A 26,772-nucleotide genomic window follows, 5' to 3' on the forward strand; every position below is an offset into this window, starting at 1 on the left:
CATCTTTTATGTCCATTCTGGAAAATAATTTTTCACGCTTATGTTGGGCAACAAGCAAAACCTACCTTACACTACAGCAAATTAACACAGGAAACCTGCCGGACTAGGTACTTTCAAACCGCGTCAGCAAAAAATAACAATAAGGGAAAAGCCTCTTTCCCCTAACACATGTACTAACCCCCTAAGCAAGTTAATCCTCATTCCTTTATAAGCTCACACACATCTATCCATATAACAACAACTTCTTTTAGGCATCCAGGAAAAAAAAAAGAAGCAGGGAACGCAAGCAAAACAGTATTGCTGTTCTCTCTCTGCACGACTGGATGATGATGGCTGCTCCCGTAAATACAGAATTCAGCAGACACCCGAAGGAGCAGTGTCTCCTGTAGCAAAACACGGGGACAAAGGGCCTTCTTCAGCTTTAAAGCTCCATCTGGCAGCATTTCTACTGGAGATGTCAGCCGGGAGGATCAGCACGGAGCCAGCAGGCAGCCTCTGCACCTGCAAACCCTCTGCTTGCAGAGACTGTGCCGCTTCATTTTCCAGCAGAAACTCTGCCTGACAGAGCTGGGGCTCGAGGGCGGCAGCACGAGAGCGACTGGCAAATCAATTTTTTGAAGAATTATGTTGCTTACCTGCAATGCAACATCATTTAGCCCAGTCTCAAAGATTTTAATAGCATCCTTTCTTGGGTGGTATGGCTGCAAAAGCAGTGATGTCATGGGGAGGAAGCAGTAACAATCATGTGACTGCATCCTCCGTCTATAGGATATCTGATAGGAGACGGGGCCAGAGGGAGACGGACCAGTCCGTAATCCCGCAGGATTAAACTGCAAGCCTCTTTACCCTGCCCTACCTATTTGGTCACCATTAGAACACGAGCTGCTTTTTTTCCTTCCTAACCTGAGCTACTCATGTTTAAAAGGGTTTGTGGATTTTTTTTTTTTTTTTTTTGCTACAGTAGCAACAATCACATTTTTCACCAGGAAAAAGCACAGTAAGTACACTGTGTGCAAATCAAGAAGTATTCCTGTCGACTCTGCAGCAATGCCCAGGTGTCGTATTTTCTTTCATCTCTGTGAAATATGTAATCACAGCAGCTTGGAAATGAGACAAACCACAATTTCACCATCCCTTGCATTTTTTCTTCTCCTGGTGCTCCATTTCGAACTTATCCAGACCGACTTTCCTCCATCTTCTGTTTCATATTCAAGCTTTGCAAGCTTACCTCAAAGGTTTCATCCCTGTTACCTTCGCTTCTTCGTTCTCCCTACCATCCATCCATCACTCCACTTGCAGCCTTCTGCCTTCTCTTCAGTGCAACTGTCACTGCTTGAAAGATCCTCTCCTATATGCCAGCCTACTTTTCCTTTTCAAAACTTCTGCTTAGGTCTTCCCATCTAATATTTAAGAACTAGAATATGCTAAAACGTTTTAATTGGGGGGAAAAAGAACCAACCGCAATTAGCCTTTCACATTTTAGTTAACTATTACATCTCAGAACTGTATTTTCGGGGGATTTTGCAGGGGGTTGTTGTTTGTTCGGTCTTTTTAAAGAATTTTATTATACTCTACAATGTATTTGAGCTCTACAACAAAATACTAGTTTTTAAAGCTCTGATTGTACAAATATTGTACAAGCCGCTAGGATCACATTCCACAAGGCAGAGGTTGCAACTGCTTTTTGTGAAGATCACGTACATGTTTGTACATGTGCAATGTGTTTTATTTCAGGACATTCACCTTACTGCTGCTCATTTTCCCATATTTGAATATTGTGCAGACTGGTTTACCCTTCAGGGCATCCAGGGATGCGCTTTGTATTACCAAGCAGATGCCACGGTTAGGCAGAGGGAGATCTTGCACAAGCACGCATTAAAATATCCATGGGTGTCTGAAGGTGCATGTGTGACTTCTACTCACTTCAAAGACTAAGGAATGCAGTTCTGGAAGACCTTTTCGTCCCAGTGTGTTTGAGCAGGTATTTGTGGATGCGCTAAGCAGGCAGTCTGGCCCAGCAAACCAAGTCAGTTCATAGAGGGTGTACAAAACTTTTTTGCAGAATGGCTACACAACTCCTCCAAATCTTGCCTATAAGTTGAAAAAAGTTCCTGTACTCTGTATTTCTGATATGGACTCTCCATACAGAATTTTGTATTTTATTATGAAAATCAAACACTTAGCTTGCTTCACCTGAAGTTCCCACACCTTTCTGGAGTGAGAAACATGCCTTTAGAGAAGAGATTCGGTTATGCCTTTCAGATACGCAGCACTGCAGCTCATAGTTCTTTATAATTCATAGATCACTAACAGCCCCAAGACATGCTATAACCATGTCAATGAAGTGTGGAAAAGTGACAGAACTTCTTGCCAGTGTCTGCTCTTTGTGCCCACTAAAATCAGTATTAATAGGCCAATTGAATTCTGTGGAGGAATTTGAACAAACACTGAGCACTTAATTCATTGTCTTGATAATGTTATCTGCAATTTTCCTTCGTCACTTTATAAGAGGGAAATATGGATATGGAAAACAGCAAGCAGCATTTAGGTGGTCAGACACAAACATCTATACCTGGGAACTGCTGCACCATGAGACACATTCCATAACACAAACACGATGTCCTAAACACAGAACAGTAATGTTGTGCACTAACCACATGAGCTCTAGGGTCTCAATCTCCCATTTTTTTCCTGACCAGATTTTCTTAAATTCAGTTCCTAATTTTCTCTTCTCTATACCACAGTTGAACTCATCGAGTCTCTGCTGAACATGTATTTTTAGTTATATGGTCTACCTGCAAACAAACTAAAGGTACAGAATGCCCAATTCCCAATAGAAAATGTGGTTCTATAACCTAGATATGCATGTACACATTTAAGAGATTATCAGAAATTGTTAAGAAGCCAGAAACAGCTCCTAAGCAGTTTTTCACTTCGAGAATACTGAGATTTTTCAAGTGCAAGCAAATAACTTAATTTACATTTCCAGATTTCTAAAACAAATCAACTCTACTCTTTGGTATTTTCTTCTAATGATACATAGTCAATTGAGTGGTCTCAGGAAAAAAAACCATACTCTTCACATGATGTTTTGGAAAAAATTGTTCTTGCTTTTGCTAGCCTGCAGTTTGTCAAGTCTCTCTGTAAATACACTTTTCTTCCTCAAAAATACATGACTCCATAGTTGAAAAGGAGACTGGATGCAAAACAAGCTGTCAAGTGCCCTCTTAACTAAAATTTCAAGCATCAGTTTTACATCCACTGAAAACAAAATACACAGTTCACCTAATTCCTAAAAAAAAAAAATTTACTCTTTTTATACAGCACTTACCTTTAAGTCTTGCAAAGTGCTTACAAGAACTGTAGCAAGAAATATATAAAAAACTTCATTCTTATAACAGAAAACCCATACCGACATACCCATTATAGCTTTTGTTGTTGATCCTGACGGTAGTGAGACAGAGATGGTTGCTATTCCAAATAACTATTTCTAGCAGACCGTTTAAAAATAACCTAAACTCTGTCATACCCTGAACGCCTTGCAAATACTGGGCAGAGACAGGAATCGTATGTCAGTACTATGATTTTGCCTGTGCTCCTGCAGCTTAGCGTTGCAGAGAGCAACTGAGAAATGGCCTTTCTGCAATTACGCAGCTTTAACATTTTCTCTGTGAAAAGAGCAGTCAGGTTCAGCCTAAAAAAGTATAATCATATTCTTCTGAGTGGCTTCCACCTTGGAACTAGTCATAAGTAAGATATTACAGAACTACTAACGTCAACTTACTTCCCATACAAATTTACAAATCACAAACTTCTGTTAGGAAAAAAAAGGCAGTTCAACATGTTGTAGGTGGAGCTACACTTGAATTCCAGGAATATTCAACTACGAGCCTCTGATACAGCTGTCAGCTTATCGTGAGCAACAAGCACGAGAACATACCTGCCATTCCTTACATTCTGCATACCTTTCAGGTCTTCAGGGTAGCCTCTCCAGGATCTCGGATTTCACAGATTTCCTCTCTTACTTTTATTTGAAAACTCATGACATTCACCTAAATGACTGTGTTATTCAAAATACAAAATTTCTTTATGAAAGCATCAGGAATGTGGCAAATATAAACCACTCAAACAATGTCTTATACTTTGACATATAACAAAACTCTATTTTTGTTTATGGCAAATTATTTTATTTTGTAGAAGAAATACTTTCAAATAATACAAAAATGACACAATCATACAGAACTGTGACAAAAACAAGAGAGATGAATACTGAATATGATAACTCATTACCACATCAAGACAGAACTCATTACAGCAGTCAGAATCACAGATCCACAAGACACGCTGACAATGTCTCACAGCGGTCACTATTTAAAAAACACCAACAGAACCCCCTGACAGAGCAGCCACCAGACATTGCCCCTTTGTTGTACAGTCACAGAACAATTTAGGGTGGAATGGAGGTCCCTGCCTCAACCCCTGCTCTAAGCAGGCCTAATGTGACCAGGATGCTCCAGGCTTCATTCAGTCAAGTCCTCAACCCCTCCATGGACAGAGAGCTTCACCTCTCAGGGCAACCTTTTCCAGTATCTGACCACCTTCATGGGAACATGGTGTTGTCTGTTCTTAGTATATAGCACATATTTCTGGTGTCGCTGCATAGTAACTTTTGATAAACGCTATCAGGTAAGGGCCTCCACTGAAAATGAGACACAAAATTCTGACTAACTGGTCTGTTCAAGTAATGAGCACTGAAAAGCTTGCTGTCCCTAGACTTTTACCCAAACACTAAAAGTTTGTTACATGATTTGGTTTTTATCTGCATAGTTCCTGAATGTGCCTAGTTGCACCCACGGAACTCAATATACACCCACTGAAGCTTACTGGCAAAAACAGATTTCAGGATGGTTAGCACGATAAATGCTACATATACTTTAACTTCACATGTATTTCTATACAATCGAATCACTCGATGCCTGTAATTATAGGCCATCCTAGGAAACAGGGAATATTACCTTAAAATTAAATGTCTGCATTCGTTATCCTCATTGATTAATGATTTAGGTTTATGATCTTTTCTCCCCATTAATTTTGCCTCAGCTTGGACAGGTAAAAGCAATTAAGTTTCAGTTTCACTTTCAAGCTTTCTTGATCTTTGACAAGGGAACAGAGTATAAGCTCTTGAAACTCACAAAGAACACTTACTTACAAAATATTTGAAAATATTCTGATTGGTTCTGGTAAGTTTGTTTAGCTTTTGGCTGCTGCAGTTTTGATCTCCTGACATACAAAATCTGGAATTGATTAATTAAGAAACAGCATGATCTTCCTTCTAGGAAATTTCAGCAATTGGCAAAGTCAGTCTTGTGTTGGACACCTCTCTTTGTAGGTAATGTATAATTAGAAAAATATGAGAAACTATTATAGTAGCTTAGTAAAGAAGTATTTTTACATACTTGCAGGATGCAAGGACATAAAACTGGCATTCTCGGGAATTTAGGGTGACAGTCTTCCATTAAAACAAGCAGTCACAAGTAAAATTATCTTACCAGATTTTAGCTGGTCCAACTAGCAATCAAGTGAGCTGTACCTTCCAGAATTATACAGTTGCCTCCTGGGAAGTGTCACTGTTCGACAGAACTTGCATGCAATAACCTCAAAGCACATCCTTTAGGATGAACGTGTGTTTAAGCACCCTTACTCGATGCAGCTGCTTTCCGAAATCAGCATATATGTACTTTTCTGAATCAGATCAGAATCTTTAAAACCGTAGAAATTGCTATAATATTCCCTCAGCGGTCTTTCCACACAGCCAGCTCACGTTGCTCTTTTAACTCCCTTTTCATTAAACAGTAAAACAAAGACCTGTCACCCTTTTCCTTCCTCCGTTTAAACTGAGAAACTAGTTAAGAATATAAAGATACTTTAGACACAACTGAAATGAAAACAATCTATTAGTGCACAGTAAGAACATGCAAATGAATTCTGCAATGTTTAACATCACTTCTAATCAGTGTTAAACAAATTGCAGGTGATAATATTTTGCTATAACACAGACAGTGCTAAAGGATACAATGTACATAATAAGCTACAGATAATAAAGCTGAAAAAAGTGACAATTTTAGAACATAGTATTTTCATTTCAGGTATCAGAAACAAAACCAGCTCAATGGTTCCATTCTACTGTATGACAAATACTGAAGAACAAAATTTCAGTCTTAAAATACATCTTAAAGTAGGTATTTTCCTTCAAGGAAAAAAGGCACTATAAATAAATTACACTACAGTGAATTTGCCTGAACTCACTTTGTTTCTGTCTTCCAGCCTTTAAGTCAAATAAAACAGCATAAAAACTGTACACGCTCTTAACAGGATAGTCGATCTTTTATAAAATAAGTTGTCTTCAGAGATGTCAGTTTCACAACAAGGAAAAACCAAGCCTTGTTGTAGTCGCTATTATAAAATATATATGTATATATATTTATATATATGTTTTTGTTTACTTTTACTTTTTTTTACTTTTTTTATTTTTTACAAAACGTGTATATTAGCTTTTGCACATTTTTTTTTTAAAAGAAACTTGGCTAATCTAATAACTTCATTAAAATAAAAGCGATAAATACTTCATGTTTACAATGCAACATGTCATACATCATCAGCTGGCAGAGGAGGTATGTTAATCCTTGGTCTTGTAAAAAAAGCTATCTTCTCTCTGTGATAAAACAGGACAAAAAGGAAGTCAATCAAATATATGTCTACTATTTCCACCCCCCCACCAAGAACACGGTTTCTTTACTTTGGTTAGTGGTTAGTATTCGTTACTTACATACTGATGGTTTATTTGAGCACAAGAAACTTAAAAAAAACTATTAAACCTTACTGTATACTTTTGGCAACGTCCCGTTGAACACAATTATTATTTTTGAAATTTAGGTGGAAGCTTTATATGACTCATGAACCCGTCACAGTTAACTGCAAAAAGGTTTCACAGGACAAGTCCTGCATAAACCCCTTCTGCAATGCAAAGTTCACCCTTGTACGTTTTGCAATAATGTCTACAAAAAAAGGAGGCAAAAAAAAAAAAAGACTGTTCAGAGTCATCTTTCTGTTTCTTTATTGAGCAAATAGTACATGCTGTAAAGTAAGTGTCATAAGAAATGGATGTGTGCATAAAAAGGGAAAGAATTTAAACAAGGAAGAAAGCTTTTGCTTCATTTACTACCTCTCATTTTATTTAGTTCCCCATATCTTCTTATATCTCAGTAGATAAAGCAGAAAAACCCCTCTCTCATTACCAGAAACATAAGATGTAAAAACAACCCTAAAATTTCTATTCCTGTTACCTCCTCCCCACCTTTGTGAGAAAGGCCTTTCCAACACAATTCAAGCAAAAAAATTACATTAAAGGACAGACAGCTTTTCTATTTCACTTAAGTATTCCTTGCAAAAAAAATTCTGAACACCTAAGCACTGGATGACATGGTATAACATAACATTGTAGCTGAGCTGCCCTCCACATCTATGCTGCACTAACATTTTCTTACTCTTACAATAAAAATTATAAGAATCTTCATGCTGAAGTAATAAAATTTTCCTGTGAAATGCACATTGCTTATCAATGCCACTTGTACACAAAATAAACTATCAGAACAAAAAATAAAGCTGAGAGGATACATACCATGTGAACACAGATGACATAGGAGAAAAAAATTCTAAAGAAAAGACCTCTTGAGAGAAAGTTGGAATATTATTAAGCAATTTTTAGGGAGAGAGTGTTACTAGTCATGTACGTGTGTTACATTAAACAAACTATTTATGCCCACAGGCTTGCACTGAAGAACTGACAAATCATTTGAACTTAATAGCAACTAGGTTAAGTTCAAAGAACCACCTGAGATACGTTTGCATTTTAAGACTTTTTTTAATTTTTGTTTTTAATTTCATGTGTTTTAGAACTGTAACACTGCAATTTTACTTCAGCTTTGGCTCTTTGCACTACAAATAATTCAAAGGAAACTCAAGTGTCCAAATCAATACACAGTTAAAAATCACTGGCTATACAGGAGACACACAGAATTTAAGCTAAAGGCTTCAGAGAGCTTTAACCTCTCTAATGAAGTGTTGCTGTGCTATTTCAGTACATATTACCACTTACCTAAAAGTTTGCACCTGAACAGGCTCCTTCTGATTTTGCCCACGCAACTGGTATATTTCTTTTGATGCTTTCTTTAGCATCTTTTCAGCTGCTTGCTCTTGGTGATGTTCAAATTTCGTCTGTCTGGTCTGAAAACAAGAATATAATGCTTGAAATGATCATGTGAATAAATGACACAAGAATATCCAGGTTAAAATAACGTGGGTTTTTTTTCCCAGTCACCACAATAAAACCACACAAGTACGTTGTCTGAAATAGTTGATCTTCTTAAGAACTATAAATTCAAAAGACTGACAAATGTTATTTTGTTTCTTAATGCTCTTCAGACAGATATGTATTAAAATTCATGAGATTTGCTGCACATAGATCTGCAAACAAGATCTTAAAATAAATTTAGGCTCACTCTTTGTCTCTGATAATCAAATGACAATTTTGTTTGTTGTGCAGTTTTTGCCACTTTTTGCCTACAAATTCTTTCTCCAAGAACCAGGGGGGGTGTGAAATCACATACTTAGGGAACATTCCAAATATTTGTAAAAAATGAAATATAAAATCAGCAATATTTCTTTCAAAGATCAGAAGAAGTTATTAAAGTTCCAATAATAAATATCTAAAACAAAACAACAAAAAAACCCACAAAACAAGAATCCCCAAACCAAAACAAAAAGTACCATTGGCAAATAGTGCCGCTCTCCAGTAATTGTCCTCAAATAAATAGAGTTTGGTAATAGCCAGTGCAATAATATTTATTGCGCTAACTTCAAGAATATAGAAGCAACGTTCATTGTTTGAAGTTCTGTAAAAACAGCTCTTTATACATCTTATCACAATCCAGAAATTTTGAACCCAAAAGTTTCTGAACATGTTGAGTGCTCATCTCACGTTACCATACCTGCCTTTCTGCTTCCTTCAACAAGTTTCGAAATCGCTCATCCCGAAGAACCCAGTGGGGTAGATCTGTCTGCCCCCTGAGTTGGGCATCTTCCAGACGCTGTCTCAACTCTCTTAACACACATATCTCCTCATTCAGCTGTCTCTGTCTAGTTCTGGATGCCTGGAGATCCAGCTCCAGGTCTAAGGACGTCCTTGCCATAAGCTCAGCCAAAGATGATCTGCAGGACTGCTGAGTTATTAGGATGCAAACAAAACACACAATGTATTACTCTCAACATGGTATACTGGTCTACCTTTAGCTATATAGCACATACATTTTCTGTACTTACTTGACATACAAAGTCTTTCTTGACACAAAGTTTTGGAGTGACTACTTGTATCCCACAGTGAAAGGCTAACTAGCTGTAGGGGTTTTCTGTACCATACAAACTTTTTTCAATAAATGCTTTCTACTATCTCCTTTTAGTCTCCTTTTGGCTTAGAACTACTTAACTAATTTAAGTTTATGGACTAAACTTCCATGTTATGATGATAATATAAAAAGGATACAATATGAAAAACTCGTAACAGAGTCAAGACTTTGGAAAATAGTGTACTGAGCAAGATTCCTCTTAAAGGGCTTTATTCAACACTGGTTTTAAGATACATTCTGAATCAAAATGGGAGGCATGGCTGCCTAGTTGCCTACACCAGTAAGAAATTAACTTCTGCTGACCAGGCTAAACTGTACGCAATTTATACACAAGGCATTAACACCTTACCTGCCCTTCTCTGGCCACTTGCTCTGCAGTGTGCAGGGTGACGTTGGGGGTGAAAAGAGAGTTTAACCTATTAATTCCTGAATACGTGGGCCTCAAACACTACAGTTTGCTAGACTGCGTGGGAGGCAAGCTGGACGTTCTGCTGCCACATTCACACACACTTCTCTGGGCCTGCACTCAGCATCATAAATTAGATTTTAAAGATTTAACAAAGTTTACATCTAAATCAATAGAAATTTAGTCCCTATTAAACTAAATTTTGTCTGCCACACTTTTCTTTTCCTCCTCAGTAATTGTTCATAACTATATTTCACTTCTCTATGTCCACCTTTTAGCTTAAAAAAAACAAACCACGCACCTCTCCCACAATTACATTACAGAAGCCTTATACATTTCCTAAAAACATCAGAATCTACCTGTAGACATCTAAAGCTTAGGTATAAAAATTGTGTTCCAGCAATTCAGCGAAAAGTAAAAACCAGTTTCCTAGGTATACCTGCTTATACCGTAGAGTACGCCTCTCCAATGTATTCCGGACAAAAGGGGACTTCCTTGGCAGAGTTGAACTGTCACTGTCACTGCGATACAGCTGATTAGAAAGACATTGAAAATACAGGTTACTTACAAGGTTGTCTACATTAAAAAATCTGGAGATATATATTTTTGTTGCTGTTTTGAGATTTATTTTTTCAAATGCACTGAAAACTGTCTTAAGCTATTGATTTTTTTCAGCTTTAACTATTTATAAAAATTTGCATGTAATAGTGCTTATAGCGTAGAGTTACAATAATTCAAGAAAACTTCAAAATCATCCATGTTTTAACAGCTAAGTTTTATCAAGCATTCACTAAATATCCAAGACAATGTAACCTAAATAATGGGGAGAGGGGAGTTAAAGGCAATACTATTTCTTCCTAAAGCATTTCCTGTCATGGGCACGAACAATACAGTCTCCTGCTTTTTTAACCATTTCTGATTTTAAATAAATGCAGACTAAGCGAGGATGTTTAACAATATTTTCCTTTTTGCACTACCTTTGTTCTGGTGTGTGAGGCTGTTTTACTCACGTTCCCTGTATCGTAAACAGATACGGAATCCAGAAATCAAACTGAAGAATGTGAAGGGGTCCATAGATGCACTGTGTGCAATGTAAACAAGGGAGCAAAAACCACAAGATCCTTGGTTTAGCAAAACGCATAAAAGTTCAAAACCATTAATGCACTTTCAATCTCAAGCTCTCAAAAGCTTATGAAAGACGACTATTAAAGCTGTGCATTCCACCAATATTGATCTGCAATACCGTAAGCCAACTGCTTATCAGCCTTTTGCTGTTGAACATACCAACCAGCCAACATGAGCTTGAAAACTGTTGTGCCGATCCTCAGTTACTTGCACCAGTGCACCCGGGTTCTAATCCTAGGTCCTGCTGTAACAGGCATCCTATGACTGACATTCATAGATTCATAGATTTCTAGGTTGGAAAAGACCTTAGAGATCATCCAGTCCAACCGTCGCTAATTCCCCATTAAACCATATCCCTAAGTAGTTCAAACACCCTTTTCTTAAACACATGCAGGGATGGGGACTCAACCACCTCCCTGGGCAGCCTATTCCAGTGGCTGACAACCCTTTCAGAGAAGAAATACTTCCTAACATCCAACCTGAATCTCCCCTGACTAAGCTTATACACATTTCCTCTTGTTCTATCACCCATCACTAATGTAAAGAGCCCTTCCCCTACCTCCCCACCATCCCTTCTCAAGTATTTGTAGGCTGTAATCAGGTCTCCCCTCAGCCTCCCCTTCTCCAGGCTAAACAGCCCCAACTCCTCAGCCGCTCCTCGTAAGTTTTATTTTCCAGCCCCTTGACCAGTTTAGTTGCCCTTAAGTCATGACAGCAAACAGAGTCATAAGAACATTTATGCAATAACCCTAAGATTATGCAGCATTCAGTCCGCTTTTCTAAACCTTTAGGTACCTGAAATTTAAACATGGCTTCTAAGCTAATTGTTTATACACCTCATTAGACACCATTGTACCTCTGTAAAAATCAATCTCCCTAGCATAACATCTAAGGTTGCCGGGGAAAAAAAGCTTAATATCTAATTTATCATAAATTCTTAAATTTTAAATGCAATAAATTCAGGTTTAAACATTTAAAAAGAAAAAGAATCAGGGGACCTCTTCCCCACTGCAATTTTTAAATTCAATGAAAGATTATTCATTAGTATTAAAAAGTAGTATATGGTTCTTATAAATGCAATAAAGACTTAAGAAGAAATTATGAAAAACATACAAAAAACTTGTGTGGAGGCCCCTTCCCCCCTTTCTTTTTAAGTCTTACTCACTCTGCAAACATATTGACTTCGTGCTCCAGGCGAGAAAGTCTGGGAACGAACAATAGTGCTACTGCGAACAAAAGCAGAGCCTCGTGGTCTGCGGCTAGTTCTCTCTTTTGGAAGAATAGGAACTTCTTCAGGAAACAGATCCTCAGTGTTAGTTTCCTTATCCACCTAAAATTTCAATAAAGGATTTTTTTTATTTTTTCCTTATTTTCTCTCTCTCACCAGAAACAATCAGGCATTTCAACAATATCAAAAGTAAACAATTTGCCCTGCTAGCTAGGTTCAAGTTTTAAGGAGCACTGAGAACAGAGGATGAATCACCTCATTTTTTAATAAGTTTTAAAACTAAGTCATTTGAAAGTATAAGATCACCTTTCAGAAGCCTTTGCTGGAACAGTAACAATTATGAGATGCAGTTATAATGTGAATCATAGCTGCAGAGCACAAAGACTGCATTCAGGATTGGTAATTGGGCATTAACCAAGCTACCACCTGATCTCCAGCCTCGATAGAAAAAAACTGAGTGACCTTTCAATAAGCAAGGTGACTCTGAAGGAAGCAACCACCTTAAAACTGGAGGAAGTCAAATGAAGGGAAGAAACTCAACAAAAGGGAACTGCAAGACTGTTAAAACAATGATATAAGAGCATGAAAATATTCGAAAATACAGAAAACATATGCTACTCTAGCAAAGCTTTCAAACTTGAAGATAACTCACTCCTCATTAAGAGATATAATCTTCCCTAAAGGCAACACAAATAGCTCATGTCCCTCTGCTTCAATGGAAGTGTGCTGATTTCACCTTTTTGAGGATTATTTTCAATGTCTCGCTATCTTAATACAAAAGATTTTAAATACATCCGTTTCAGCACAATTTTTCTGAAAATTTCAACTGTAATTATCGTAACACTGAAACAGCAATGCAAGTCTTAAAACATTAAATTTCTTCACAATTCCTTCAAAAACTTTTACTTCTAAGAGCATGGGAATTTGATCATGATCTTTTCTCTTACAATTTCGGGTCAACACTAACATTGATACAAGTGCATGTTTACAGATTAGATAAAGGCCACAGTGAAAGCAGCTTGAGCTTGCCTTTCGCTGTAAAAAACTAATTCTGCCCAGAAATAACCAGCAAGCAAACAAAAAACCTCAGCCCCAAAGAGGGCATTTTTAACAACTCGAAAGGCACATCGCTGTCATGAAGGCAGTGCTCATGTAGGGTTGTTAATGTCATTTCTAATTCTTTTGTCTCCTGATCAATTTGAACTCAAACTCGAGGAGCAGCAGTAGCACACTCCGTGTGTGCCAGGCAGCATGGCAGGTTCCGTACTGCAGTGTCTTCTCTTGTTACCTTTAGTGGCGGAGGCTGCATTTTTCCAGAACTGTACTGGCCTGCTTGAGTTGCAAACATGTGTCCAGCTAATGAATCCCCGCAAAATGGCTCTGGATAAGGAGGACTAGTCTGGGTGCAATTACTGCATCCACTGTCAACAGATTCTGCTTGCCAACTCCTGAAGTCAGAACATCACAAGAATTTTGTAGGTATTAAAAAAAAATCATGCAATTATGTGTCATGTTTATAAATTCCATTATCCAGGTCAGTTTATCATTTTAGACTATTATTTCTCCAACAAAATCACAGAATTTTCAAAGGGAGAACATATCCCACTTGCATTTCTGCAAATGCACAGACAAGCAAACACATTTAATTCTATATTAAGAAAAAATCAGCTTCCCTAAATTTCTTAAAGCATATGTTCTGGTCTTTACAACAACAATAAGAAAACAATAACAAAAAGAAAAATGCAACTCACATAACAAATTAGGAGTACTATTAATGATGAAACAGCATTGTAAGAAACCCTAAAATACTAAGAGCTATGTTGCATGTTCACTCCGTAAGCATTGTAATGCATCTCTCTCTCTGACAATTTTCCACATCACCACAAAATTTTTTAATTTTTTTTAGCACAGTACTGTTGCCAACCCATTACAGTTGCCTCCCTAGCAACTGTAATATCCTTCTGTTAGATATAAGGTTTTCCCACTCCCCAAATTCCAAGTTCTCTAATCTCAGTCAGCTATTCAAGTAAGATTTTCTCCTGTTTGCATATCATCATATAATAACAGAATTTTATACTCGTAACACTAATGGGGAGCAGATCTCAGAATAAGGACCTGCTGTTTCTGCTGCTGTATTTCAGACTATACCCATAGTGTAAATATCACTTGGCTGTTTGATGAGGTATTTAAACTACTATTTTTACCTTTCTGATATGGCTTCTGCCTGATCTTCCTTTCTTTCCATCTCCAGGATTTCCTCTTCTGTGTACTCCAGTTTCACCCTCTCTTCTGCCAATTCTCTCTCAACTGCTTCCAGCTGGGCAGTTGTCCTAGCTAACAGGGCTGTCACTGCATCCTGAAAGGTAAACTAGACCTCAAATAAAACTGTTTGAACAGGTCATTATTTTTAATGTATATTGTTCAAAGAAAATAAAATAAAAACATAGACATTGTACATTCCTTAAAAAAAACCAAAAACACAAAAACAAACACCAAAAACAAAACCTCACAATCCACAACAACCCCGCAAACCCAAAACATCTGACCTGAATCTTAATGATCAAAAAGTACATGGTGCTCCATGAATGCAACTTCAACAGAAACTGGGCAGACTTTAGCTCACTGTGGAGCATCATTCAGCAGTTGGGTCAGAAGAGACCTCTGGAGGTCGCCTAGTCTGATGTCTTGCCCAGAGCAAGGACAGCTTCACAGCCACATCACGTTGCCCATGGCCCGGTCAAGGGCTGAGAAATCCCCAAGGATGGAAATTGCACAGCTTTTCTTGACAATCTCTTGAAGTGCAGTGGCAGACATTTTTCATGAGTTTTAGGTAGTTGGACTGGAAGCGTGCATACAAACACACACAAAATACTCTTTCAAGCACCTGTCCAGATGTGATCTAGCTTTTAATTATTCTTTTAAAATCCAGCTCTTGCCACAAGAGCTAAATCAAGGTACCACCTTGTGAGCACCTCGAAAACAAACTGCACCTGAGATAAGATCATAAGCAATTACCCAGCAGGTCAAATAAAGTAAACAAATCACTTTTTCAGGGCCATACTGTTTTAACTGTAGTTACATTTCCAGAAGACCGGGGAATACTTTCTTCGCACTGGTTTTTGTTCTTTGCTCTCTGGGGGTCTGAACCAGTGAAGATCTGAACAGAATACCAGTGAAGCTGCATCTCACCAGAACTCTCTGCATCAGTCAGGTTTATCTGAGCAATGCCCTGTAAACAACAAAAAGCATTGACGACAATAAGATAAACATACATCGCAGGATAGACACCTTCTCCTTTAAAGAGTATTTTATTTATAATGTAAAAACCTCACTTGATCAAGTACTAATAGTGTCTCTTACAAAGAGACAGTTTTGTTCTGTTGTGTTATGACGTCTAAATAATCAATTTCTTGCCTCTCACTTTTCTTGCCACCAGAAAAGATCAGAGCAGATATACAAATTTTTTAAGTTGAAAAATCAAATTTGTATGAGTGATGTAGATAGGATTGTTACAGCTCAAAACTCTAAGTATTTTCTTAAAAAAAACCCTCTGATTTCTGCATTTGCTTAAACTAATATTCCTTTAACAATGTTACTTTCATCTGTTTTCTTTTGAAAGAACTATATTCTGAGATACTCTTCCATTCTCTGGTCCTCAGAGGCATCATCCAAAGGGGAAAAAAATACCGTGTAAAACAATTTTTTTTTTTCTGCCTCTTTGTATCATAAGGTAGTCAAATGGGCCATGAAGCCATTTTTCCACTTTCCAAGCCATCCTTATATTTTCCAGAATCAGATGAAAACAGGTTTAATGGAGGCCTCCCACTAAAAGTATTCCCAACTTTAAAGTATCCGTACTCCATTAGGCAGTGCTCAAGTAAGAAATTTCTGAATGGTGCTGACCTACACGCAAAAAAGCTGTGAGCAAACCCATGCCTTTTTTTTTTTTTTTTTTTTTAATCAGTTCACTAGCTGCACCTAGCGATGATTTTATATTAGCTTGCCTTATTTAACTGGTTCTGGATTTGTTTAGCTATCTCTACAAGCTGTTCATTTCCATGCTAATGGACCACACACTAAGAATGTTTTCATTTATACCGCTAGAAAAGTCCTGTAAAAATTGTTTTCATCTCTCACAAAACAAATAGCTGGATGCAATGATTCTAATTGTAAAGACAGTAGCAAATGTACACAGAAACTGCACTGAAATTTAAGCAGGGTAAAGAAACAGTTAATTAGAAAATAATTTTTTTTAAATAATCGTATTGTTTTTCCAAGATGAATGTTCCCCAGGGCACTGTTTACACAGGTGTATAAAGGACAATGGAGAAAAGTTTTTGAGACTAACAAAAGAATGTCATATCGGGATACAACATATTACTGAGAACATCATTTTTTGTCAGTATATTGGATGCTACAAACATGCCTTTTCTTTTTCATGTATAAAACAAGAGATGTCTTCTACTTGTTCTGACACAGTGCAAGAAAGATACTTACACTTTTCCATCAGAGTTGTAAAATGTTTAAGACATGCTGCTGAGTTTGGTTTTAGGGGCAGAGGGGAGAGCTGTTTTCCTGTCACCAATATTGTAAAAAACCATGTTGACTCTTAAGATGTCTGACGCTCCCCTACACATTGCGTTTATTAAGCGGCTAAGAAAGTGTGACAATGAAGCTGTTTCTAGAAAGTGAATGACCAATTGGGTAGAAAATCACCCTCAAACGCAATTAATAATTATCAATACTGAAAAGATTAATTAATATTTCACCTCCACCTCAAGATTCAGAGCTCGCTCCATAGGATAAAGAAACCAAGGTGGGTCTGCTAGCAGTCTGTCACATGCCTGCTCTGATGCATTTAACACCTTGGATGGGAGAATAGTAAAAGTGTTTATGAATCTCTCAGTGATGTCAAACAGAGGGATTGTAAAATTTATGAGAAAAGGATCAGAATTTAAAATAATGTTAAAAAATAAAACAGACGTTCTGAAATAAAAACAAGAAATACAAAAAGAGAAATGTTACACTCAAGAAGAAGAATTCAAATAAATTAAGACATGGGGAATAATCATTTGGTCAGGGCTGTAAAGATCAGAAACCAGGAGTGAAACAGTAATGCCATGTGATTGCAAGAAAGGCAATCACATTTCTTTGATGTTTTAACATGAGCTATATACGCTAACCATGGAAAATAACTCCCTTATCTCAACACTGATGAGGCCACCAGGGAAGACATAAGCATGAAACTTAAGGAAGCACAGTTTCAGAAAGCTGTAGGAAAACTGAAAAAGATCTATCAGCAAGTAAGGGCACATCAGTAAAAGGCTGAGGGAATGGAAAGACCATCCCACAAGTTCAGTAGATTTACTTCTCTATGTAAGCGAAGTTTAAAACTATTTGCCCAAATACGTTTGTCTGTGTTTTTTTCATTCCCCGTTGTGTACAAAAAGAACTTGTTGAACTTGGGATAAACTCCAGCATGGCTTCTGCGTTTAGGAAAGCATTCAACCAGCATAATCCAATTGAAAAGAAAGCAGTGATCAAAAACTTCAGAAATACGTGGATGATGAAATCAATGGAAAAAAACTGGTAATCTCAGTGGAAGAGATTTTGAAAGACAATTATAGAGGACATCACAGCAGTTCCAAAGAGAGGTAGGAAATGATTTCTCAGTTTGAGAAAATGCTTATTTTCACTCTACAGTAAAAGAGGGCAACGATCATAATGTTTAAATACATACTTCAATGCACCTACCTTAAGAAACCATGGCATTGTTTCTCTCTTTTTGAGTGGCATTGTTAACTTACCTTAAAGTATGTTACCAACTACTGTAGACAAATATTTCTGACAAAACTACACTAATACTATGAAAGAGAAAAAACTACCAACAAAACCTGGAGATCTATCTTTTTGCTAATTCAGTAATAGTAGTTAAAATAAAAGCACACTAAACTTAGATGCACTTGTGTCAATGTAAAGATGCTTTACACTGAAATAGCTATTTAGCTTCCCAGAGAAACAGGCTATACCAGCATAAAGCATTTTACACCAAAATATCCAGCCCATTCTTGACATGCTTTCTCTTTCATTAGGTTGTAGTGCAAAAATGACAAAACTTCCAGTGCCGACAAGACCTTGGCTCTGCTTCTGTCAACATTAAGACCACCATTCATATAAGATGCTACTTAGTTTTAAAGGTGGATTAACAAATAGGCATTCTTGACCAGATTTGCTCAAATACCACTTACCCATACTCCAGCATGAGAGTCAGATGCTTGTACCTCTTACCTACTTTGATAGACTTTTAAAAAAAAAAAAAGATGTTCACTAATCCATTCAAACCTCTCACTGAAATGCCATCCCACTGACTTCAAAATAGCCAGGACATCAGCGTCAAGGCAGATTTATTTAAGTATATTTACATTTGGAAATAGCTAAATGAAGTTAACATGTAACACATTGTTAAAACAGTTAACACAAGTAACCTGTTTAAACAACTGCTACATTTATTTGAATTCATCTCCATCAGACAACTCTATCAGTTTAAAGTAAACGGTGTAACAGAAACCTGCCTGGACCACTATTATCCTGCAACAAAGTTACCATTGATACAATAGTAGCCTTTTTGGACCACTGTTACATAGCAACAAAGGGTTTGTATTTGTTATTATCAGGAAACTATTTTACTGGTACTGATTCAGCATGCACACCTTACAGTGCCATGCAGAAACAGAAGTCTTGAGCACAGTGTAGTCTAAAAGCTGTCAGATTAAGTCTTTAGGGAGAAGTTTAATTTTTACACAATGCTCTCTCTCTCCTGCACCAAAATTTAGCAATGGAAGATTTTTCAACTTTCCCCAAAGCAGACATTTGTAAGAAATACATTAAATAAAAAAAAAATTAACTCCTTATCTACTAAAGCCCATAGCAATCAATGTAAATGTTATATCCACTTTCAATTATGTCTTTGCAATGTAACAGTTAAGCAATAGTACACGTAACTTTGAACACTGCTTAAAATGCTCCAATTCTCAACCTCTGCTAATGTTGCTAAATTTCCAAGACACTGTGTAATCTGAAGTGCACATATTTCAACTTTTTAAAAATTCAGATACTCATATTTTTTTTATTAAAACAATCTTATGTGAACAGACACATATAACTCTATTGATATTTCTTATAGAAAAATAAAGTCTTCACTTTCTCATTTCAATCTTAAAAATTATTCCTCAAGTAACTTTAGTTTCCCATATTACAGAGCTTTTAAGAAAAAGGACCACTTACCAACAGTTCTTCTTGTTGCTGATGATCAACTGAACAGATATACAGCTGCAGTGATTTTAATTTCAAAACACTTGAATGCACGGGGATTCGGAAAATTTCATTAAATATTAATGGACTTTGGAATTCCAAAGCTCTAGAGCAGTAAGTGGTTGGTGTGCCTGACTCAAGTGGTGGCAAATAAACTCTCACATGACTGGGAAAAACAAAATAGACAAATAGCATAGTTGAGATAAAGAAAGCTATTTTGCATTTCTCAAAATCAAGCTAAAGCAAAAACATCAGTGTCACTTCTACATTAATAATCTGCTCTGGAATCTCTTTGTTACAGGAGTTTACTTTGTATTCTTAACACAGAAGATCTGCAAAGCTGATTTGAAAACCCTATCTTTTTCCAACTAGAACTAAATTCTTCAACTTGGTGCTTAAGCAGAGTCACCAAGTGGCACCTGAGATGCCCTGAGGTATCTGAGGCATCTACATGGGGCTAGCAAATATGACATAGGATCTATGGGAGAGCTACAGCCTTCCTGAGCAGCAGCAGCTGGAGGCCAGGTGCTATGCTATGATATTTCAAATGGAAACACATGCCCATGTTTAGGTGATTGAATTGCCATGTCACTGATCCATTTCTTCCTTCCACCCACTAAGCATACCTTTTCCTCACACACCCCCCCCCCACCTTAAGAATCTCAGCACAAAAGGAGAGCAAAAGAAACATACAATTATTGCATTCATCTGCCATCTTAAAAAAATATATTTAAATATCCAGTACCATCTCATTTGAGACTCCAAGCCAAAATCAAATTCCACAACTATTTTAATCTGACAGAAGGCAGGAGAGCTACTTACAGAAACGTTTCTGTGTTCCCCCTGTCCTGACTGCTTGTTCAGCATCTGCAATATCCTATTTGTTGCCATACTTTCCCATGTGCCAGAAAACAGCTTCATGTAACTGTGTTGTGAACCAGATTAGAAAACTTATCTGGGTTAAAAAGCTAACTTAGCAAAAATTTAGGGATCAAAAAAAAAAATCTAGCTCAGAGGCTTGCTCAAGTTGACTACACCACTGCATGAACTTTTATGCTACTACCAGCAAGGAGTTGACACTGACACGCAAGCAAATGGTTAGAGGACAACTGGAAGAGCTGACTATGGTGCATATGACATGCAGTGCTGCCATGTGGAGCATCAGTTAGCTAAACAGTTTTACATGCTCTAAGGACAGAGCAATCCAACTCCTCCATTCATCAGCTGCTGCAGGTAACTTCATCCCCACTGCTCCCAGTAACTTGATTCATTGAACATAGAGTTGCATGGAGGAATTCATTAAACTGGCTAAAAGCCTTTTTCTGGTTTTGGTACAATAAACTTCTTTTTTGACCAGTCAAACCAATTGATTTACCCTGCCACCATGCAACTGATTATTAACCACTTGCGCTGGAATCAGAGGAGGATGGGGAACAGAACTGCTTTCTTTGAAAGCCACTTAGATGCCCGATTGCCTTGATGACAGTGTCCAATAAACCCTCTTTTACCTTGCTGACTCTACTTGACTTTCTTCAGACAGCACTTATTTATCTTTCTAATTACAAGGCAAAACGGCTGAGTACTACTCAATACTCACATTTTTCTCTACAGCATTCCCTTGCACTCACACTGAAAGCAAAGCAAAAGACTGACACTGATGCACTCATGGATATGAAAAATTTCCACTACAGGTTTGCAGAGTTGGCAAGATGAAGTGTTCTCAACAAAGATCAACTCTTTCAGTGAGATGTTGTCAATTTCACAACTCCCACAGAAAGATTTTTATTACAATACGTTATCACACCTCTGTTTTCCACAGTTTTCAAACAATCTTTCCCAGAGATAGAGATCAGCAATTTCACAGGTCAAATTTCTTTAAAATATGTTCAGATACATATCACTAGAAAAGACTCAATTTTATGGCAACATTGCCATTATTTAAGAAATGTTTATTAGAATAAACCAGCTTCTACATTAGAAGAATAAAACATCTTCTTTATTAGAATAAACAGCTTCTGGATCAGAAGGCATGGGGTGACAGAAGCATGACTGATGATTTTGAACAAACTTTCCTGTGCATAATAAACATGTAAGAACATGGGTCATTAGAGACTATGCTTGTTATCTGACCATTATGACAGAGGTTCTACAAAAAGGACACTTTATGTCCATAAAATTAACCCTATCCTCATGTCAACTAAGATATACTATCTTCTCCAGAAATTAAAGTAAACAAATTTATGGTATTTACAATGTGGCACAAAACAAGCCATGATCAGACTTTAGGTGAAATTTAAGCTTACATTTTGCAGTTTTCTTTAACAACTAGACTGGTAAAGTTCTTCAGCTGTAATACATGGACTAACAGACATTCACTTCCACTGTCATGCCTGGAAAATAAATTTCCTGTGTTAGTCATCAAACATCAATACTATGCAGAAGAGAGCGAGATGAAAGACTAAAAAGATTTTAAGAATGTAAAAGCACCTTTTGCTGTTAAACAAATCTCTTAAGCAAATCAATTTGAATCAAAAGCAATTACAGATACCATACTGATAACAGAACATTAATAATAATATCAGCAACAGTAACAAAGTTATCATCAGAACTAAGAGAATTAAACATTATTCAATTTGAAAAGAATAATATTCCCTACTGTGACTCTTGATAGTGAACAGGTTTTATAAAATAAAATCCTTGGTTTAAACAGTTACACCATATGCATATATATATGTGCGTGTGTGTGTGCACATGTGTGCGTGCATGTGCAATGCATCAGTTACACTAGACAAATCAGTCTGCATTATTTTCATGAGTTAATGAAAATAAATAAAATATTCTACTCTTTCACATCGGCATGAATTTTGAAACAGAACTAACAAACCTGGTTGAGATTTGCAAACTCCCAATCTTGGGAGTTAGATTTTTCAAGGGGTACAGACAACTCTGGAGGGCTGTCTAAAACATGACATCCTGCCTTGCACTGCTATAATCTGCCCTTCCCCACACTACTCCCACTACTAACAACAGCGTGCCCTAAGTGCAGCACTTTGAAGCTGTATTTGGGAGCTGTATTTGTATCTCTTCACTTGTTACTTCCCTAATGTAATAATCCTCCTTCATCTGGCATAAAAAGTCAGATCTCGCATACAGAGACATATCCCTATATCTATACACTCATTAATGGCCCAGACAATGGAAATACTACTGAAAGAAGTAATGAAGACCCTTTTATCAGCCAGCATTGAAAGGACACTGAATGAACCGTGGTTAAGGCACATGCCCAGCAGAAAGCAGCATGTGATGACTAATCTGCACATCCATTAAACTTTGGCTTTCAATTCAGAAACTTCTCAACACTATCCACTGCAGTTAAGTTTATTAAAAAGTTAAAAACCAAAACCAAGAAAACTAGTGAGCAATTCCTGCTGAGTTGACAGAGAGAAAGAGGAGTAACACTACTCACAGAAAACCAACATGTATTTGCGGTTCTTCACTATTGGCAGCATCACCATAAATAGGCTCTTCCAGATCTTCATTCCTGCAGGAACAGAAAGTACTGTAAACTACACACTGACCTAAGCTATTAAAGCATAATGAAATGAACATTCATTTTGTGATTTATGAAAATAAGCAATTGTTTGGTAATACAGGAGGGACTGGTAATACAGAAAGGACTAAGAAGGGATTACAGTTAGACTCAATGATCTTAAAGGTCTTTTTCAATCTAAATGATTCTATGATAAGATATCTATTTAAAAACACGTAGAAGTAGTAATTTACAGTTTTTTAAAATGAGGTTTTAGAATACCTCTTTCAAGATATTTAGGGTAGTTTAATATTTAGTCTGTCTTCCATTTCTCTCTAGTATCCTCAAAATCTTATGTTTTTCCCAGTTACTGTTTATTGAGTTAAAACAATTATATAAAATAAAACATCTTTATCCATCCTTCAGTCACTTGGTCAACCTACATATTTTTAGATTGTCAGCAGTTCATATATTTCCTCCTTGCAGTTACACTTTTATCACACACTACGCAGAACTGTAAGTCACATTCTGCATAATTTTATTACGTTATAGATGGTTGACATTAAATTACTGATTTACGACTAATAAGCTGAGAAAACTATATTTCAAGAGAGAAGTATATGGTGTTAAAATGTTAGCGACAATGAAGTGAAAGGGACTTGGCACTTGTGAAGTTGACAGTGGAACTGGATGAAAAAAAAGCTTCTTTCCTTTAAAACATGCAAGCTAATATTCTTGCGTTACTAAGAGCTAGCAATTTTGAAAGCGTATTCAGAAATTTACAATGAATTCTTTCAGACCGTGTGGTAGAACAGGAATATTTCCAGCTTACTATGCATTTATACACCTGACCTTTTGCTTAAAGCTTCAAACACGCCACTGTCACTAGCCAGTGAATGATCTGAGAGACATGCTGAAACTCGCCTGGCTCTCCTCTCCGATCTTCTACCACTGTCTCCTCGCAGAGTTACAGCTGTCATGGAGAAAAAGTGGAGACAACATCAGCTCGAGGCAACCCCTCAAAAATTAAACAAGAAACACTTATTGTATCAAAACTAGTGGCAAAACAGCTGGCACACACACAGTTCTTTGCTTTTTCATCTAAGTTAAAAACCTAGAATACAATCAACCGGAGATTTTCTGTGGGAGAACTAAGGAAGGAAGTTTGTGGCTAACTTCTCTCTGACAAGACTAAGCATAAACCAATTGCATTGTTATTAAATGCTTTTCTAGTACAATAATCCCTCCTGGAGGAAGACTTACATTAATTCACCATATGTACACATGATATCCTAAACTTTTAAGATTTACCTACTGAATATACAATAGGCTGAAAACAAACACAGAGACTAATTCTTTTAAGAAGTTATCTGATAACACAATGTGAGGTTTTGTTCTCATTTGTTTCCTAATACAAAGTCTCAAAGCATACTGTTTATACCATCGCATAATAGCAGCTTTTATTTACAGTCTGAGAGGCATTATCAGAAAGAACCAGCACTTTCCAACTCACTCAGACCACTATTTTTTTCAAATTCTTGGTGACTGACTTTGAAAACTGACTGAGGAAGGAGGAAGCAAGATTCAACCCCTTTTTCCACCCTTCCCCGTGTCACCAGCAACACCATAAATAGCGACTCAGCAATTGTTTTCATGTCATAAGCGTATCAACAAAAATGATGTCATACATCAGGTCTCGCACAAGCAAATAGGTACAGCAGCTACCAATCCTTTAAAGGTACGTGCACAAGTGGCAGCGCTCAAGAATTGTATAGGTGAGGTTTTGACATTTCAATGACAGCTCCTAACTTGAAGTTGTTTTCTTTCACATACTAGAGACAGCCACTAAACAGACTTGTGGAAGTGCAGTTTCTTCACTGTGCAGTTAAGACCTTTAGCCAACTTTCCTCCCTTTTTGTTAAGGTTCAATGACTGTCCTCAAAGCAGAAAAGCAACGGCAAAGAGAAGCCACTTCAGAGGCAGGGAAAGCATCTTATTTGCTTCTACCCATGCTCAGAAACTCAGGCAGTATGGAAGTATTCCCAGTTTTAGCAGACACATTTGTGCGCATCACAATGGAGGCAAGTACTAGCTGCTTACTGCCCCTGACTAAGGATGAAACATGCCTTACTCAAAGCAACAACTTGTTAAGTATCTCTGTTATGTGTTATCTTAACGCATCAATTTAAAAGGCTGGTACCTAATCAGTAAGTTTCCTTCAGCAGAGTGCCAGCCAACAGCCTGAGCTCCACCTGCAGAGCCCAGCTGAGGTACAGGCAACTGAGCCAATCCTCTGCATGGGACCCATCTCACCTCCCATCCAAGCACCACCAGGACAGGACATCAAGACTTGAAGCTTGATTAAAAATCCCCCAAATGAATACAACTGCACCGCTGCTGTCAACAGAAGTGTCTGGCTAAGCTCAGCTTTAACCACTGTGGAACTGGCAGACAGGATGCACTAAGCCCAGCAGTGCTGCGCCTGTCTGAGGTACGTTCCTTTTCTCAGGGCACTAACACCATAAAATTCCAAAAGATATTCCAAAAAACACAGGGTCCTGCTTGGAGCTAAAATTCCGTGGTTCTGTCCCAGAATATCAAAAAAAAAAACCCAAACAAAAACCAAACCCCAAAAAATATGTCCCATAAACTGGACAGAGCTAGTTCTCTGTCCTTTTGGATCCCTACATAGCACTATGGACCTCCTCTCCAAATTCAATGAAGGATTTAGACATCCTCAGCTATGCAGCGAATGTATCTGCTGTCAAGGACATCCCAAACCGCATTTGTCTCCACGCCTGGAGAAAGAACCACCCTTCCCCCCCACCCCCAATTACAGCATCCCCATCCTTACTGTACATCACACATCGTGCAGTGTGATCCATTTCATCCTCACCACAAACGAAAACCAAGTTCACACTAGCTCACAGAAAGCAAAGAAACTGTATTTGACCCATGCTCTCCTCCATATCAATTGTGCAAAGTGTTGAGTTTGGGGTTTTGGCGGGTTTTAGGGGATTTTTTTTGTTCATTTTTGTGGGGTTTTTTTGTTCTTGTTGTTTTGTTTTGGTTTTGTTTCAAGAACTTTTAATTTGGTGAGCTCACCTCTGAGTTCTATCACTGGTATTTACGCAGAATCAAAACTAGCACTCTGTAGAGACACCTTCTAGTATGAAAGTTTGTCAATAATTTTACATCACTGGGAAGAGGCTGAACTTCACAAAAGTGTATAAATTTTATATGAAATAAATTTAATGTGAAAGTGCTCCTATAATTTCTGTACTAATTTCAACAAGTTATACTGGAATGACGTTTTTTGTTTTTTTTGGTTTTTTTTTAATAAGCCTTTGGCTGACCCCTCCTATGTGAACGCTTTGTATAGATGTAGTACATGAAAGACCTCATGGGCTCTCTCCTTTGGAGGTTCATGTTCCCGATTTATCTGGAAGGAAAAGTTGGTCTGAAGCACCAATATAACGTCATGAGAAATTGACGTGTCACAACAACGTTGTAACTTGACGATGATTTGCCTGCTGCCTGTGGGCCATGGAAGCATCTGATAATATCTGGACAATTCCAGAGAATTTGAGAGATGCAAACACCAAAACATACCCTTGACTAGGGAAAAAAAAGTCAGCCGGAAATATTCGTTAAGAAGAAAGAAACATCGGATTTTGGTCTAAACTGCATAAGGTTTAGCACAAGCTACAGA

At 37.4% G+C, this 26,772-nt stretch overlaps 1 protein-coding gene across 2 annotated transcripts in view; it reads right to left on the bottom strand.

Moving 5' to 3' along the window:
- Positions 1 to 5,845: 5,845 nt before the first annotated feature.
- WWC3 (WWC family member 3) overlaps positions 5,846 to 26,772 on the bottom strand; it is a 106,141-nt gene continuing 85,214 nt past the window's right edge. Inside the window, exons 12-24 of one of the 2 annotated variants that reach the window (XM_086609457.1) lie at positions 23,913 to 24,033; positions 22,998 to 23,072; positions 21,835 to 21,921; positions 19,505 to 19,697; positions 15,282 to 15,449; positions 14,425 to 14,576; positions 13,509 to 13,668; positions 12,158 to 12,322; positions 10,307 to 10,399; positions 9,048 to 9,278; positions 8,156 to 8,283; positions 6,652 to 6,712; positions 5,846 to 5,902 (exon numbers count right to left, since the gene is read on the bottom strand). In XM_086609457.1, the coding sequence (XP_086465583.1) occupies positions 5,846 to 5,902; positions 6,652 to 6,712; positions 8,156 to 8,283; positions 9,048 to 9,278; positions 10,307 to 10,399; positions 12,158 to 12,322; positions 13,509 to 13,668; positions 14,425 to 14,576; positions 15,282 to 15,449; positions 19,505 to 19,697; positions 21,835 to 21,921; positions 22,998 to 23,072; positions 23,913 to 24,033 (1,691 nt within the window). Of the gene's footprint in view, positions 5,903 to 6,645; positions 6,713 to 8,155; positions 8,284 to 9,047; positions 9,279 to 10,306; positions 10,400 to 12,157; positions 12,323 to 13,508; positions 13,669 to 14,424; positions 14,577 to 15,281; positions 15,450 to 19,504; positions 19,698 to 21,834; positions 21,922 to 22,997; positions 23,073 to 23,912; positions 24,034 to 26,772 lie in introns of those variants that run through there. The other variant, XM_086609463.1, reaches the window with a different exon arrangement.

This window comes from Tauraco erythrolophus, chromosome 1 (assembly GCF_009769465.1).
Source record: "Tauraco erythrolophus isolate bTauEry1 chromosome 1, bTauEry1.pri, whole genome shotgun sequence".
NCBI classification, from domain to species: Eukaryota; Metazoa; Chordata; class Aves; order Musophagiformes; family Musophagidae; genus Tauraco; species Tauraco erythrolophus.